The sequence below is a fragment of the Drosophila takahashii genome, chromosome 3R (assembly GCF_030179915.1).
Source record: "Drosophila takahashii strain IR98-3 E-12201 chromosome 3R, DtakHiC1v2, whole genome shotgun sequence".
Lineage (NCBI taxonomy): Eukaryota > Metazoa > Arthropoda > Insecta > Diptera > Drosophilidae > Drosophila > Drosophila takahashii.
Window position 1 is genome coordinate 11,995,431 of NC_091681.1, and position 17,757 is coordinate 12,013,187.

Genomic DNA, 17,757 nt, shown 5'->3' on the forward strand with positions numbered 1-17,757 from the left:
TTTTCCTGCTTTTTGCTTTTTGTTGAACTTTTATAACCCACAAAATACGATTTTTATTGCCTTGGCCCTGTGGCAGCGTCTGGCACTTCATAAAAATGTAAAATATTATGATGCCTCCGGACACGTTCACTCAAAACGCATTGTGTGAGATCCACTCGAATTTTTTCCCTCTATTGGCCCTGGAAAATCCGGGCGTAAATGGTAATTTCTTTTGAAATGTCATCGAAAACGTTACTGGTTGGAATCATTGGCCTTTCGGGTTTCTTTAACGATCCACTTAGCCCAGCACCTGTTACTCCAAAAAGCTCCGGCTGTTATTTGCAAGCTAGTTAAACACATGTACCGACTTAATGTAAGCCAACCCAGCACCCCGTATACGTAATAAATTGCACTGCAGGCCGGAGGAGTCGATCGCAAGGCATGCTGCTGGCTGGGATCTGGGCCAGAAACAGAGAGCGGCCACTTAATCTTAATGCATTCTACCGCTTAACCCATGCATCAGCTTAACTCCGGCTTAAACCAGCCAGCCAGCCGTTTTGCATACGAGTGCACAGGTGAGAGTGCATTTTAACGAAACCAATATGCGGCAGACACCTGACTTCTAAAAAAGAATTGTGGGCGAAAACGAAAGCTCTTAAAGGAGGAGCACTGCGCGAAAAGCAAACAACTAGAAAAATATTCACATTTCTAATTATAAAATAATTAAATCTATTTATTTTAAGATCTTAATTAAATCAATAAATTCTAATAACTTTAATAATAACGAAAACCAAAATTAAGATCATTAATATGGAATATTGTCATGAAGGACACTTTTTGTTAATCAAATATATAACCGTTGACTGAGAGACTTTCGAGCTATAATTTCGATATGGAAAACTTCCGTATTGCGTTCATATTATTAAATCATGATTTATGCTTTTTAACTTAAATGAAGATTTTCCCCAAGTGTGGAGCTGCTGAAGGAAGATAAGGAGGCTAGATGGGTGGGAGAAAAATGTCTGGACCAGAAGGGAGACTCGATGTGGCTCCTGGCCCTGAATGTTGTTGCAAATTGAAATATGCAATTTGTCGTGAGAGATTTTGTGTGGCTTTGCCGCTGACTGCGACTGCAGGTCCTGCTGTGCTGGGTCCGCTTTTCCGCTTTCCTTTTCGATTCCCTTTTCAATTTCAACGTATTATCGGTTAACAACATTATGTCAGCGTTCAGGCGTAAAACTGCTTAAGAAAATTGCGGACTGGGAAAAAAGTGGCGAATAGAAATTGGTTGGAAGTCGTTTTGAAATCGAAGCAAGTGCTTCGCCACCTTAATAGTTTTCCTTTCCTCATTTTCCCTACGGACCCATAGCAATTTATGGTGATCAAAGGGGAGGTGGAGGGGAGAAGCTGCCACATAATTGCGTTCCAGTTACATTTTGTGCACAATTCTCGAACGCGCTTGCTTTTCTGCATTTGTTGTAGCCCCGTAAATGTGTCATACATTGTGCCCGGGACACCAGGGCGTATGCATAATGTGCACCCTATTTACACTGGGGCTTTCTTATTCGCATTTTATGCTGCATTTTAACGACTCCGGTGGAGTTTGTGCCACCGCCACCCAAGGGGAAGAGTCCGCACATAATTGATGGCCTGCACATGGCAAGCTCATCAATAACTAACATGACGTATGCGTTATAAACAAATAAGCACAAAAACTCATCCATCGTCGGCATCATCAATATCCGCTAGATATGGCGAAAAATTGTCAAAATATTAATGGCCATCAAGTAGTTCGCCCTCCTTGTTGTAGCAAATTTATGTCTATTGCTACAACTATTCGAAAGCGTGTCTTCCCCCTCCCTTTTCCCGGGCATCTTTGATTGATAAATTTTCTTTTACGTCTGCCATTCCTTCTGTACAAGCCATGTGTGGGTGCTTGTTGTTTGCCCGGCCATTTTCTTCTTATGGCTTCGTTAGTAAATTATGGCCACTTCCGTTTTTGCTGTCTAATAAACTGAGCCGTCATATGTTGTGCGTAAGTGTGCGCGCGATGGCTTACTTATGGGATGCTTGCCATCCTGCCGAACTTCACTTTTGTTTGGCCACCGAAAACAAATTGACGTAAGTCGTGTGTAATTTATAATGAAATATTATATACGCTCGTTTGGCAGTTAGGCAGTCAAGTGTACTGGAGGTAATAAATGACAATGTGTGGTGTGATATCTGCCCGGCTCTCGCTCTCCGTGTTCCCGGGTGTTCGAGTGCCAGTGGAGAGTATCTTTGAAGGCAATTTAATCCGTGTCTTCCAGGAATCACGAGGCGAAATCTCTAGATTAGATTTGACAGCTGATTTTGATTATGCAATCGATTAGGTCGATTTAAAGCATGTTCTGGGAAGCGAGGGTCGTGTGGCGTTTTAAGAGGTTAACGAAGCCTAACGACTTTAGAAATTCTGACAGATTAATCAATGGGAAACCTGAACCACTTTGAAAGGTAGAATACAGAGAAAAGACAAATAAATAAATAAATTATCCAGATTTTATACAATCACACACAAATAAAAAACACGCCGGAATCAAATCAATATGCATATCATTTTTACCATGCAATACTAGTAAAATGTATATAAAGTAATGTAATTTTGTCGATTCTCTCCCCCGGAGGTTCTCTGATTTCAAAAAAGAGAGGAATACGCAATATGGCGGCATAAATTACGTGAGAGCGAGCGAGAGAAACAAATTCTAAAAATCGAAATAAATCGAGTTAGAGCTTAAAGTTACATATGTGGAGGGAGAAAGAACATGTTGCATACATTTTGAACGTATCGAATTGAGACTGATCATCGTTTCAAGTTTTGTTTTGTGTGCAATAATTTTATAAAACACGTTTAATAGTTAAGCAAAGTACTAATTCACACATATTACAAAATTAACTCAATGAAAATAAAAACCATTCCTTTACAACCCCTAAAGGTGGCAAGTCCTGGCACTCCTTTCTTTGATTACCAGCAAAACTATCAAATTGCAATTTTGTTTGCACTAAAACTGAGATTAGTTTGCGTGCAGTTGGCAAGGCAAAGCGGCCAGGAAGTCTTAGAAAACTTTTTTGTTCCCCATATTAAGCAATACACCAAAATGCATAAGTCAGCTGTTCATTTATCCGGTCGGCTGAAGCCACGGCGGAGATTCTTGTGTGTTTGCAGACATGCCGCTACAAATTCGTGGGTATGTGTCTAATGCACTGCTAGCATGCAAAACGGCAGTCAGTATAACGCCCTGTAATTAGACTATGACACGCTAAGTGCACAAATACAGGGAAGAAAAATAGAAAATCAGGCAGGAGCCCCTGGGGTTGGGAAAGGAAATGTCTTGGGGGAAATGCTTCAAGTGCATGCAATGAAAGTTACTTTCCGCCCTTCTTTCGACGGACTTTGTGCCATTTGCAAGTTTCTATTTGCTTTAGTTTGGCACATTTTCCATTTCAATTTGCTCTCACACATTCCCTACTCACTCCGGAGAAGCGGTCCTTTTTATTTTCGTGAAGCCTGCCAAATTGACCAGCTGAAAAGAGGTGGAGGCCCATGAAGCCAATTATGAACTTTGACTTATCAATTCCTTGGAAAATGACCGCACACACCGAAATGGTCGAATTCTGTTGGTCACATTTAATGCGCAATTTAAATTCAATGCCTTGGGTTCTTACTATATGTGTATAGCTCACTTTCGAGGGTCAAGTGGCCATTGAAAAGGTGAACTCTCTTCGACCATTTCCCCGAGATGTGACAAATTTTTCATGCATATTTTATACTTTGGCTTTGAGTGTTCCAGGGCTGTCACACTGTGTGTGCTTGGTTGTGTTTGTCAATGTGTGTGTGGGTGACCCAGGGTTGATAACGCAAAAATACATATTTCACAAGGTGGCTTTTTGGGTGGCGTCAGGACTTTTTCAGGCGGTGTTAAAAATAAGGCTGCCGCTTTAAAAGCGCCATTTTCTGTGTCAATATTGAATATTTAAATTTGTATAAAAAAGAGAATACAAATAAAATAACAAGGAAAGGCATCAGCACTGGAATTACATAAAATGTAGAAATTATGTCATATGTATATCCCTATCATATATATTATATCCTTATAGAAAAATAACCTAACAAGAATTTAGACATATTCCATATTGCATCATGTTGTTTTTCTTAAAATAAAAAGCAAATCATTTTTTTTTGATAATTCCAAATTTTGAGTAATTTTTGTCAGTTTTACCAGGAGACGTGGGAGGTATAAGGAATAACAAGGCGATGTATTTTAAATGATAGGTTCCTGATAGGCTTCAACAAAAAATTAAATACATCAAAAGGTTCTTCAGTACTCAGATTAATTTTAATTTCAATCATAAAACACGATGGTCGAGTGCCACGATTTTGAGATGCCGGGTACTTACGGTCAATACCTACAAAATTAACTTACATTTTAGAGTACCCAATCAACACTATTGTTGACTTAGTTCTAGAATATATTTACATATTTAAAAACAAGAGAGAACGCTATAGTCGGGTGCCCCGACTATCAAATACCCGTTACTCAGCTAAAGGGAATGCGAAAAAGATGGAGATAAAAACTTTGATCCGTCGTAACTTTTTAACGAATGGACCGATTTAAAAAATTTCTTCTACATTTCGATAGGTATTGATAAACACAACAAAACTGCATTTTTACTTTTCCAAAATATTGAAATTTTTAAAATCGTATATAAGCGATTGTGGGCGTTAGAGGGGGCGTGGCATCCTTTTGAAACAAACTTGCGCTGCGTAGGAACTCCTAGAATCTGCATGCAAAATGTCAATCTTCTAGCTTTTATAGTTTCCGAGATCTCAGCGTTCATACGGACAGACAGACAGACAGACAGACAGACGGACAGACAGACGGACAGACGGACATGGCTAGATCGACTCGGCTAGTGATCCTGATCAAGAATATATATAGTTTATAGGGTCGGAAACGCTTCCTTTTACCTGTTACATACTTTTGCACGAATCTAATATACCCTTTTACTCTACGAGTAACGGGTATAATAACTTTAATAGACGAAAAAAAATGGTACTTCGCTTGACGGAAACCATTCAACCCTCTTCTCAACGATCGCCGAGTATAAAAATCGCCATGGAAAAAAGTATGATAATATTTCCGAAATATGAAAAAATGTCAAAAGTGTCATGCAACATTGTTTCATAACAGTGAAAGACAGAAGAAATGTGGGGAAATGTCACACACACGCGCACATGTACGAACGTACATATACACAAATGGCGGCCACCAGAAGAGACTTTGCCTTTTATACATATTGTAGATTTATTGATAGCGCTCCACGTTCACACAACCAAATACACAAACCCATGTGCGGAGAACAACTACTGAGAGAAAATACAATTTAAATTATTCTAAACATTCTTAAACTTAAATAATAATGTTTTTGACTTTATATTAGGATTTTAAAAAAAATGTCCTTATAGAACTTGTTCTATTTCATTGTTATATTTTTAAGGTAAGCTTGAATCTTTATTCTCAGAATAATGATTATTTCGGAAAATTATAGTGAAGAAAATTGAGTCAAAGAATAATAATATTATATCACATTTTCAGTGTAAGGACACACGCAGGCTCACATAAATATGCACACATATACAATCAACGTAAACGCTTTCAGTTAAAGTCAATATGTAGTCAAGCGCTTCGTTTATAACACAAAGTTGACAAAAGTTTCCGACGCCCTTTTTCTGCCAGCCGCTTTTTTTCTGCTCATATTTATGGCTTTCCATCGTCACTTGTAGGTAGTTATTCCAGAGTTATTGTAGATGCTTGTGTATTTGTGTGTTGGCAAAGCCTAGGAAATTGCAATCGCAAGCAGCAAATACAATCAGTAATACAAACGCAGACACAATCCCCACGGAGGAGTGACTATCTGTCTCGGGGAAAGGAGTTACGCAAAATGAGCGATTTGATGTATGTACTTATGTACTGGGAATCCCCTGATGGGAATCGATTTGTGGGAACTCGTTCAAGCTCTGATTGCAGACCGACTAGATGCATGGATTGTTACTTATTACTAATTGGAAAGCGATTGGTAACTTAGAAATTTGAAGAAATGGGCCAGAAAGTAGTACTTGGAAAACAGATTTGGTTAAAGTTTGGAAGCTCATCATTAAATTTAATAATATTTACAGATCATTTAAAATCCATGTGATATTAAAATTTTTGCTTTCCTTTTATGATTGTTTTTCCATAAGTGCCAAAAAAAAACCCTATACAGAAAATATAAAATATCTTTTTTTTATTTCCTAAGCTTCAAATGAATCCGAATTAACTTTGAGGAAAATTAATAAATTCAGCTGTAATTTGTGTTGAATTCTAAAAAGTTCGCATTTAAATTGCCTGTTTAATTAGAATTTTAAAAGTTTGTCGCCTGTCTCTTACATTTTTGTCCTGCCTTGCTTACATAAGCACAAATTCTTCGTCATAAAGTATACCAGTGACTTTAAAATGTCCGTCTTGTAAACGTAAGACTAAAATTTCATGAGACCCGTTGCTTCGCATTGACAAATCAAGTCAATGCTTTAAAACATGCAAATGCTGATGAAAAACTTTGCGAACTTGACACTAAATGGCACGCAGGGGCTGGGGATATAATAAATGTAATTTCGAAATTTTCCGTTTCCTACTCTCTCTCGTTGCGTTTGGCAATTGTGTCTGGCATAAGAAAATGAGCAAAGTAACCTCATTCTGGTCTTTGTCTGACTCGTTTCGCCCCCACAGAACTGACAATCTCATCCAGCTGCAATATCTGGCGTGGAAAGTTTACGGGGAGCGGACAAAGTGAAAAGTTTACTTGTTTTTCCTTCCTTTTATTCAGTTCTGCAGTTTCCTTTCCTTTGGCCGCCTTATTCTGTGTTAATTCAGCTACTGCTGTATGAAAGAAGGTTCATTGCCTCTATTTTTGGCCATTCATATACATAACTCTTGTATTGGCAGGGCTCATACGAAAAAAGTTGGGAAGAACTTCATTTCCGTATGTGACCAGAAACACGCACCAGGCGGCTCTCGTTTCGATTTCCGGTTCCGCTTTCGGGACTGACTGACTTGTGCCGCCGTTTGCGTGTTGAATGCGGCACGCATTTGGGCACACATCAATTCCACCGCCCCTGCCACGACCCTGGTCTCATTAATAATATATTTTCAATGGGTTCGAATCCCCCGATTCGATTGGGCATGAAAAGAGGATTGGTTATAATCAAAACGAAATATGTACACTGAGAAAGATTATATTTCAAATATGTTTCTGTACTTTGCGCTTTTAAATTTAGTTATTTTAAATAATTTAAATAATTTTACACTATTTAATTTATATTTACTCAAATTGTAAGATATGGAAGTCAATGTCATAAAATAAAGTACGATTATAAAATTATACATTCAAAGGTTGGCGATTTCGATTAAGGACAATACAAAAGAAACATTAAACCAAGAGAGAACGCTATAGTCGGGTTGGTGTCTCGACCATCTAATATCCGTCACTCAGCTAAAGGGAGTGCGAACGCTGTACTTGGGTTGGTGTCCCGACTAATAATCGTAACTCAGCTAAAGGGAGTGCGAGGGAGATAGATATATAAATTTTGATTGCGTAAAACTTTTTAATGAATGGTCCGACTTGAAAAATGTCTTCTACATTTCGATATGTACAAAAATACACAACAAAATTGCATTTATACTTCTCGGAAATTTTTAAAGGTGTGGGCGCCAGACACATCGTTAGTGTTAGTGGCGTGGCGCTCGGCTGAAATAAACTTGCGCTGCGTAGAAAGCCGAAGAATACGTGTGGAAAATCTCAACCTTCTAGCTTTTGTACTTTCCGAGATCTCAGCGTTCATACGGACGGACAGACGGACGGACACACGGACGGACAGACGGACATGGCTATATTGACTCGGCTAGTGGCCCTGATCAAGAATATATATATTTTATGGGGTCGGAAACGCTTCCTTCTAGCTGTTACATACTTTTGCACGAATACCCTTTTACTCTACGAGTAACGGGTATAAATATATTTTTAAAATACAACATTTTCGCACTTAATCCAGATTTACTTATGTAAATCTTATGACTTTATTAAGATGGATAAAAATACCCCATAACAATGTTAGCTTTTAATTGGAATTGTTTTCAGTTAAAAATACATTAAAATTTGTTACGACAAACATTTTCTCAATTTACAAATTTCACAGATTTTCGCTTGGAGGTACTTATTAGACTCCTGCATGAATACATTCATAAGGCCTTTTGAATCATTTTCCCCAAAAAGGTGTACATGTTTTGTTGTACACCTTTTTTGTGAATGTTGTAGAATGCTATGATTTTTATATTTGTGTGAATGGTGTACTCACTCACAATTTTACTGTACACCTTTTTGTGAGTACAGTATTATTGCTGTACAGTATTCCAAGTGTACACTGAATGATATTAAAATTTTTTTTTGATAATTTGGATTCAAAAAGTTATAAATTGATTTTTATTCTACAATCCTGAATTCTTTAACTTTCTTTACCTCTAAGCCACACTTTTATCAGAAACAATAGACCATATGGGACAACCATGTTTTCACATATAAGCTGATAAATTCGGTGTTCCATTTTTCGATTATAATTGATAAAGATATGACAATTTAAAAATTAGTATTGGCTTGAAATTGGTTAATTGATTAATTTATTTTTCATTCATCTTTATTGTCTGTGTCGGTGTCTACATTTATGTTTATTGTGTCAATATTGTAGTTTAAGAACATAATTTGATTAACCATGTCTTCATTAGTACCAATTTTGCAACGTTTGTCCGAAATTAAATTTTTTGCAATGGAAAACGCTCTTTCCGACGCTGCACTGCTTGCAGAAGCCGCAAAGATTTTGCAGCTTGTTTTAAAAAGCAGTGGGAACTGATCCTTTGAAGTGGCCCACCATTGAAGGATGTCAAATGTGGAGTTGAATCCAACGCGTACATTTCCGTATAAGTAATGTTCATTATTAATTTTTTCCAAAATATTGCGGTCCTCGTTGGTTGAGAAATAGTCCGAAAATATGGCATCGATCTCATGGTCGGGTGAAGGGATATGGTTTTCCAAAGAATCAGAAGCATACAAATTCATAATGGTTTTTATGTCGCCAATTGTTTCCTCTTTTTCCTCTTCGGAAAACTGGGACAATTTGTTGGTTTGCGGGTTTAGAAATAAAGCCATTCTATGAAACTTTGTTAAATTTTGGAGAACTACATTTTGAATAAGATTAAGTAACTTAAATTCGGTATTTTGAATAATTTCCGGATCATCTGTGTCTAAACTGCAAATTTTTCGTAAATGATTGATATGTAGAATAACCAAATGCAATGTTGGTTCCTTCGTAGCTTCTAATTTTTTGGATGCCATTTCAAAATGAGACAGTAATTTTATAAGTTCCCTTAAGTTGCTCAAACTTATTTCCGCTACCTTTTCCATTTGGTTTTTGTCATTATGCTATAGCCGTGAGTTTTATTTTTTAGAATTTCATTTTTTATCTCCGTGAAGTAGTCGAAATAAATTTTCGATATGTTTCTTGAGATAGTGGTTGGATGGGGCAATAACTTATTAATATTTACATTTTCCCCAAAGGTGGCACCGACTTTAATGAGAAACTGCGCTAACTTTTTTAGTCCTGAGTCGTCAATTATATTAAAAGATCGTCCGTTTTTTAAAGTCCATTCCGTTATAATTTTTACTCCGTAATGTTTTGTTGCCAAATCCACTTCCACTTCTTCTGGCCCAGCTGTCCTCTTTGTATTATCTATTATGTAGCACTTATGTTTTACAAGGTTTGAAGTACTTTTTTTAAATCGATAAACATTTTTGCAAGTTCTGAGCACACAACACTTTTTAACTCTTGTCCGTTATGGTCATCAATTTTCCCAAAGGTGTTCCATACCTTTCTGCTTCCTCGTTTATTGGTCACGGTGTATTCTCCACTAATTATTTTACATTTTATATTTGCCATCTCGGTCTTAGACAATTCCAGCTAAATGTACCACAAATACAAAAATTAACCATCAATCTTACAAAATTTGATAAATATTCTTACGGTTTCCATTTCCATGCTTACGAAATTATTTTCATACAGTTTCAATATTATTGTTGTACATGACAGTAAGCACACTACTGTTCATATGGAATTTTTACTGAACACCTTTTTTATGAGGTGTACAGCATGAAAATCGATGAATGATCGTAGCATTCATTTTTAAGGTGTACTCAAAAAAGGTGTACTCATTTCAGTTTGCCTGACACTGTGCACTACACACTTAGTAGACTTTACAGTAAATGTTGAGTACAGTTAATACTGTACAGTATGTATAATTCAATTTGAATAGATTCATGCAGGAGTCTAGTACTTATCAATAGAAACCCCTTTCTGTTGCCCCATATCAATTTCGAAAACCCACTTCGACAGCGAAAAGTACTCATGGTAAATATTTGTTTATTGTCTGGTTCACGCAATCAAATAACCTTTCGCCAAACTCAATTGGCTTATTGGATTCAGGCGAAGCCAAAGACACAAAGGGAAAATTTCATTACGAATTCAACCACAATGCTGGCATGGATTTATGGAAAATATAGATGCATCTGTTTCGTGTATCTACGCCTCCATTCGTATTCTCAAATATAAAAAGGTCAAGAAAGTCATTGGCATACATATATCAATTGGTCAATGGGCAACAAAGCCCTCTCATAATGCGCCATTAAGTGAGGCTTGAAGAGGTTAATCACATGGAAATGCTGAAGATTAGAAATTATGACATTAATTTTTCACCACTCCAGGGACAGGGGATAGAGGTCCATTTCTCATTGGGCAAACAAAAGTCAGTTAAGCACAAAATATGGCCAACATTCAAACAGCTGATAAACTTGAAATCTACACACGAACGAGCAAAGCCAGATGAGGGTTCAAAATCCGGAGGGGCATGGTTTTTGGGGAATAAAAAGCCCAATGGACTTTTCCCTGGAAAAGCGGCAAATCATGCTTAATGTGGCATTTGTATGTTTATTTTTTTATTTTTATACATTTTACTTCTACGCTTCTTCCGGCGAGAACAAGCCAGGGACTTAAAAGAAAACGCCGACGGACACAGCAACAACAATAAGGCCATAAAAAAGGCAGCAAATAAAATAAAATGAGACGAGATGAGATGAGATGAGAAAGAGGCCAAAATGAAGCGCAAGGCCAAGAGCAAGGCGCAGGCAATAAGCAATGGCGATGGCGAGGAGCAAATAAAAACCACAGAGGCGAGAAAGGACTTCACTAAGCAGCCGAAGCAGCCCAAAAGGAGAGAAAAGCTAAGATGATATAAATTTTATTGTCATGTCCAAGTAGATTAAACTAGCTGCATATCCGTCCGAGTCCAGGTCCAGGGTCCCGAATTCCGGCTCCTCGAATCCCGTAAACGGAGCTCAAAAAGTAGACTACAAAAAAGGCACAAGAGATTTATGCGCTTATGTGTGCGTCTGTCTTTCTGTGTGTGGTAAGGATAATAAAAGTATATTTTTCACTTTCTACGCAGCAAATTCATACATATTCGGACATTAAGTGGGCCTCGTGTCTGCAACAAAAAGAGCTACACAATCTCTCATTCTTTTGACATTCAGCCTTGGAATAAAAACACCTTGAATGATTTGAATACTTTAGAGATGGAATATTAAGGAATATAAGGAATATTTAAGTAATGAGAATAAAATGATTTAACGTATTATTCCTTTTTGGGAACATCTGATTTTTGTAAGGGGTGTTACATTTTAATTTTAAAAACTTCGTAAAATAATTTTCCCTCAGTTTGGAACTGCTCATCACTGATTATAAACGATATTAAATGACCTGCCTCCGATCGCTTTCTTTGCCTATCTGGAAACTTACTTCGACATGAGCCCGCAGAAATAATGATTTATGCATCTAGGTGCCCTTCTGACAGCTGAGCAGCCCAGAGCAAAAAACGGGGGCCTCAGCTCATTAAGTTAAACTGTCAAAAATTTACATATTCCTCCTCACGTTTCTCTTTTCCTTTTCAAACGATTTATTACGAAATGCTCATGGTCTCGGATTGGTTGAGGTTGTTATCCCCAGATAATATGTCCTTATCTTTGTTGCCCTTGCTGTGTGCAAAAAGTTTTCCTGTGTTTCGGGGACTGCTTATCCAATTATAAAAACCAGACATTTAATTTTCCCTTTTACTTGCGCTTGCCCTCGACAAATTGCTCGTTCAATTAGCTGCCCTTGAAGATGAACATTGCACTCGAAGAACGTACACAATTTCCAATTCAATTTAGGACCGCGTCTCAAGTTTCGGGCCCAAACAATTTATCATAATTTCCCAAAGAAAATAAATGAGAAAAAATGAAAACTCTTGCAACTCAGCGAAGTTGGAACGCCTTCATCGGCAGAGACCCTTCTGACATCTGCTGTCGAAGACAAATTGCAGGTAAAATGTAAATTCTTTCATACTTGAGCGAATCTTTGTTTATTCTATAGGTATTTACTTTTGTTCATTTTTCATGCTGGGCCAAGGCGACATTTTCCTTATCAGCTAACCGAAAAAAAGCGAGACGTTGTTATAACAACATAAACTTATCTAATTGGACTGTCCTAATGTCTGTGGGGGTTAAATGGTATTTGAATAGAGGGCATGACGAATTCTTAGAATCACTGCGTGGGTAAAAATATGCGACAATAAGCTTGGTAGGAGTTGGGATCAAAATTAATATTTCATTTAGTTCATCATTTTGAAATAAGTTGTAAGTAATCAAATGCGATGTAAGGCATATTTAATATGTTGTAATATAAAAAAAATAACAACGGCTTACTTAATTCACTGTAAATTTATAAGAACGTCTCAATCTATCAAGACCCCTCAAACAGTTAATCAGACAAAATTTTATTAGTCTAGTCATGGAATGCTGTTGCATTTGATTATGCTAAATAAACAAGCTTTTGAATTACATCGCAATTACAAATGTCAAAAAGCCAGGGAAAGATATCTAAATTTCATTCAGCTGGCAGAGGGGAACTCGGTAAATACATTAAATATACGCCACGGCAAACTGTAAGTTAATTGAAAGCCGGCGGCGAAATCAAGGCAACTGTCTCCTCGAATGATGGACGACTGTCTTGCCGGGGATCTGGCTGACAGACTGAAAGACAGTCGCTCTGCGGCTGAAACTGAAACTCCATTGCCGCCAAGCAGTATATTAAATTTAGCTCTTAACGCGCTGATAGACAATCAAATTTACTTCGATTCGTAGTGCACTTCTTCGACTCCCCGGCTGACAGGTGCCGCGCTGTTTGAGTTGCCGGAGTTGCCTGAGCCGGCTCAGTTGGCTCGGTTAGCTGGGATAACTGACTGCCGCTGATGGTTCCCATTAAGCCCAAGTTACACGTCCGGATTCCCCACGGCCAACGCTCCCTTGGGTTTTAATTAAAATGTAATTTACTACCCTGTCGAACGACGGCGTCTACGTTTGAGTTCGCTACCGTTGCATTTACTAGTGGCCAACTTAAATTGACTGGCAGACTGACGGACAGACATCCAGATGAATCGATAAGTAAGGCGGACTGAATGGGTAGTGAGTATTCGGGGTCAAAAACTTCAGACTGTAAAACCAAGAGCTAAATCTAGATTAGTTGAATTATATAAAAGTGAATTTAGGAAAAACCAACCAGGCCTCATACACTGAATTTAATACCAAAATATTCTGATAGCCTAATTAAAATTTAAAATAAACATTTAAAATTAAAAATATTTTACACACATTTAATACACTAAACACAATTTATAAGATGTATTTTAATGGATCCCTAACCGCTCTCACTCTCTCAGAGCTCAAAAAGCAAATCAGCTGCAGACAAATGTGGCAAATCGTTTCGGATTTTCTCCAGACAGGACCAGACATACTTTTAGGCATAAATTTGGCCACTTTGCATTCGGGACCTTGGACCTTCTTCTCGGCTTAGCGAATTTTTTCTTTGGCAATTTGAAAAATACCCAAACATTTGTCCATTTGCGTGCAGCACGGGCATGAAAAAAATAAAAACCCCTGCGAAAAATCCAAAAAAAAAAGAGATTTTAAAACTTTACCAAGGCTGACCCTTTTCTGGCGTTGGCCTTAGGGATTAACGGAGGAAAGAAAAATTGAAGCGAGTCTCCCCAAACCAGCCGACTGCCAATTTATTCAAATGCCTTGCAAAGTGCTAAATAAACAAGACTCAGTCCCCCGGCATGGTCATGTCATTTTTCTTGGTTTTAGCTGGGTGCAAAAAAAAACAAAAATTATAGCACACTTATTTGGTGTTAGCCAAAGCCCCACTCGCCCCCGCACTCACCTTGTATGGGCACATAAATATTTAGATAGAGGCAGTCCTCTGATTGATTCTGCAGATAGGGCAGCAATCGCTTCAGATACTCCAGTCTGCCCTTGGGCATTCGTTCCAGGGCCGCCGTCTCGTTGTGGATGTCCGGCAATCTCTGCGGGCAAACCGGGCTGAATCTGTAAAATCGAAAAAGACTTCAGTGCCAGGCTCGTCAAAGGAAAAACTTTCTCTGGTGGCATTTTGCCTGTTGTAGCTTAAAAAGGTTTCCCCACCCTGACAGAAATAAGCGAAAAAAGTTTTTCGGTAAATAGGCTTATTTTTATGCCTGGCCTCGAATGTCGTTATAAATAGATTAATTTGCTGAAATTGTGTAATCTTTGGGAGGCTTTTCGGGAGGAGTTTGTAATGATTTGAGGAGAGGCCGAGTCAACGTCAACTTTGTGATTGTCTTTTGGCCATAACAACTTTTTGATTTGAACGCAAAGTTTGCGTTTTAATTTGTTTTCTGTTTTTTTTTATGCCCCTTTCATTTCCTTATTTTTTTTGCATTTTCCTCTTTTTGGCCGAGGCTTATTTTCGATCCTGGTAAATTGGTTTTCGATTTGGCTCTTATCGTTCGATTTTCCCCATTGGCAGATCTCCCTCTGTGTGTGCACTTGTGCAATTTACTGATTTTCTCCCCCTATTCCCACATACAGCCCATTCAAATGCCAGAAGCGTTCTCTCTTTTGGCCTTGCGCTCATTTATGAATCGGATGGGGCTTGGTATACACAAAAAAAAACTGGGATCTAATAAACAAAGCATAATTTAAAAAATTGCATTATTGCACGTTTTTAAAGATTTATAATTCTGACATCTAACCAGTTAATGTATAAAACATTTAATTATTTACATATTTTTTATGAGTTGGTAGATATAAATATAATCAAATAAATTAATAAAAAATTTGACTTTCAAGATTTTTAATTATAGGTAGTAAAATTTGGACTACACACCAATTTTTACTAGCTCAAAATTAGATTTTAAATGTTTAATAACAGAGGTTGAGTAATTGACCACTATTTTTTGTTCAGTGTGAAGTGGTTTTGGCTCTGCCAGCTGCTTTGAGTTCGCATTGTTATTATTTGTTTTTAATCTGATCTATGTGTGGGCGGGTGAAGCACATTCATCCAAGTTTTCGAACTATTCCAGGGAAGGACATGTTCTCTAGGTAAAATTTCGTTTAAATTTCATGATGGCAGTGGTAGATTTGTGGCAGCACATACCAATGATAGGATTGGCAAACGAACGAAAGGGAATCTGTGGCTACTAATGAATTAAGGCCAATGCGATTTGTCTGGGGAAAGCCTTCAGTTCCACTCGTCAAGCCCTCTCGGTCGTCAGAATTCGTCCTAATTTACAGCTGAGTGCTTGGATCCCTTAAAGTAGTCGGCTTAACTCATTAACAGCCACAACTCCTGTTGGCCATCAAATTGTCATAAAGCGAAAATCAATAGGAGCATTTAAGAGCGAAAATCTCCTCCATTCCCTCCGTATCGGGCGGCCATTATGGGGCTTCCTCTTTCAGTCATCCCAAAATGCATTAACATTAATGACATTGCGAAACGAGAATTTATTTTATTTAATTTCCTTAACTTTATTTCGCTGTTGCCCTTTTATCTTTGTTATTACCGCCAACGCAGCGCCGCCGCTGCTTTTTGTTTACCATGGCGGGTATATTTAATTTTTGGTTTTTATGGCATTCCAAACGCCTCGCAGAAAATGGGGAGTCTACTTGGAACTGACCCTCAGTGGGTCGCCGGTTTAATGGACGCTTGTGGTGGCCATGCGATTGCCATAATAATCATTAATTTTATGGCAAAACAATAAGGCAGGTAATAAAAGTTTCATTTTCGGGCTTCATTCTCCCTTTGCTTTTTTTGCTTTTAATGTAGCGGACATGGTGTCAACCTCGGAACCCTGCAGCCACATGAACAGGAGCAAAAGCAGCTTGGATGAGCAGAAAATATTAAAAATAATGAAAGTGAAAAGTTTTTACGGCAACCGGCGTAGTTGTAGTGGTTGCCAGTGGTTGCCAGAGGTCCGGGCAGGTAACGAAATCCCGCCCCATCCCCTCCAGTTCGAGGTCATAAAAGCCACATTTTGCCTTTTTAATGTTGCCCCCATGGCAAATGAATGGCGCACACTTCTCAAGTGGCAAGCGATCTTGTTTATGCCACTTTGCAACCGCTGAACTTTAGCAGATAAGAACGGGTGGCAAGCAGTACAGGTGGTGGTGCTTACGGGGATGGTGGCTGTGGTGCAGGTACACAGCTCCCAGGGAGTGGTTGAGCTTATAAAACGGGTGCCGCAATTAAGGTCAGGGTGAGTTCTCGCCATCGATGCAGCGTTTGCAAATGGTCGGGCATTAAAAACTTGATAATTAAAACGCATTTTAGCGTCGCTTGTGAACGGTTGTGTTTACCTGTGCTCTGAGTTTTTGATTTATTTTTGTGATTTTTCACGCAAGTGTTTTGTGTTTAGCATACTAACAAAGTTTGCCTAACAATCGCGTTAGTGTTTTAAATAGATCTCCCTGTTTAACGGGTATGTGGTTTTAGTTATTTTAACAATTTCCATTAGATTTGTTTAATATCTTGGCTTTGTTGGTGTTATTTTGCGCTCTCTAAATTTGCTCTTGTATTCTCTCTCTTTTTCTCTCTCTCTATTCCGCTCTATTTTAACTGTAATTTCGCTCTCTCGGAACCTGCCAAATTTCTTGTAGACTCTTGGGTGCTTTTCTCATAGTCTCTCTCTCTCGCTTTACATTGTAACTGTTCGTTCGTTTTGTTGTTGGTGCCGCACAAGCCACGCTCAGTCGATTGAACACTTTTTCTCTCGCGCCCTCTTGCTCTCGACTTAATTCGCGATCTCGCGCTCTTATACTTTTGTGTTTTTTGCGGTTTTGGAATTTGATCCCAGTGCCAAATTTACTCGAGGTATATTTTCCACATTTTATTTTCTATTTCTTTGAATAATCTTTTTTTCCTATAAAATGGCCCTTATCTGTATGAAGAAAAGTTGTGCTCTTCCGATGTCAACCAAAGATTCTTTTATTATCTGCTGGCTCTGCGATTCGGTCATGCACGTCAAATGTGCAGGATTTACTGGCAGAGTTAAAGACTTCATTGAAATGCGTACCGGTCTCATGTGGGCATGTGAGTCCTGCAAGGAAATGACAGTCGAAATGAGCAGCTTTATGAGGCAGACTCGAGACGGACTATTAAACCTTTCACGAGTTTTCACACAGCTCAATGACGGGTTCAACTCAGTTTGCGACCAATTTAATAATAAGAAATTATTATTAACTGAGTCGCCT

General features: G+C 38.2%; 1 protein-coding gene across 2 annotated transcripts in view; it reads right to left on the reverse strand.

The window, feature by feature from the left end:
• Nlg3 (Neuroligin 3) overlaps positions 1–17,757 on the reverse strand; it is a 102,942-nt gene that overhangs the window by 21,941 nt on the left and 63,244 nt on the right. For both annotated transcript variants that reach the window (XM_044392513.2, XM_070217600.1), the window contains exon 4: positions 14,411–14,574. In XM_044392513.2, coding sequence (XP_044248448.1) covers positions 14,411–14,574 — 164 coding nt within the window. The remainder of the gene's footprint in view (positions 1–14,410; positions 14,575–17,757) is intronic.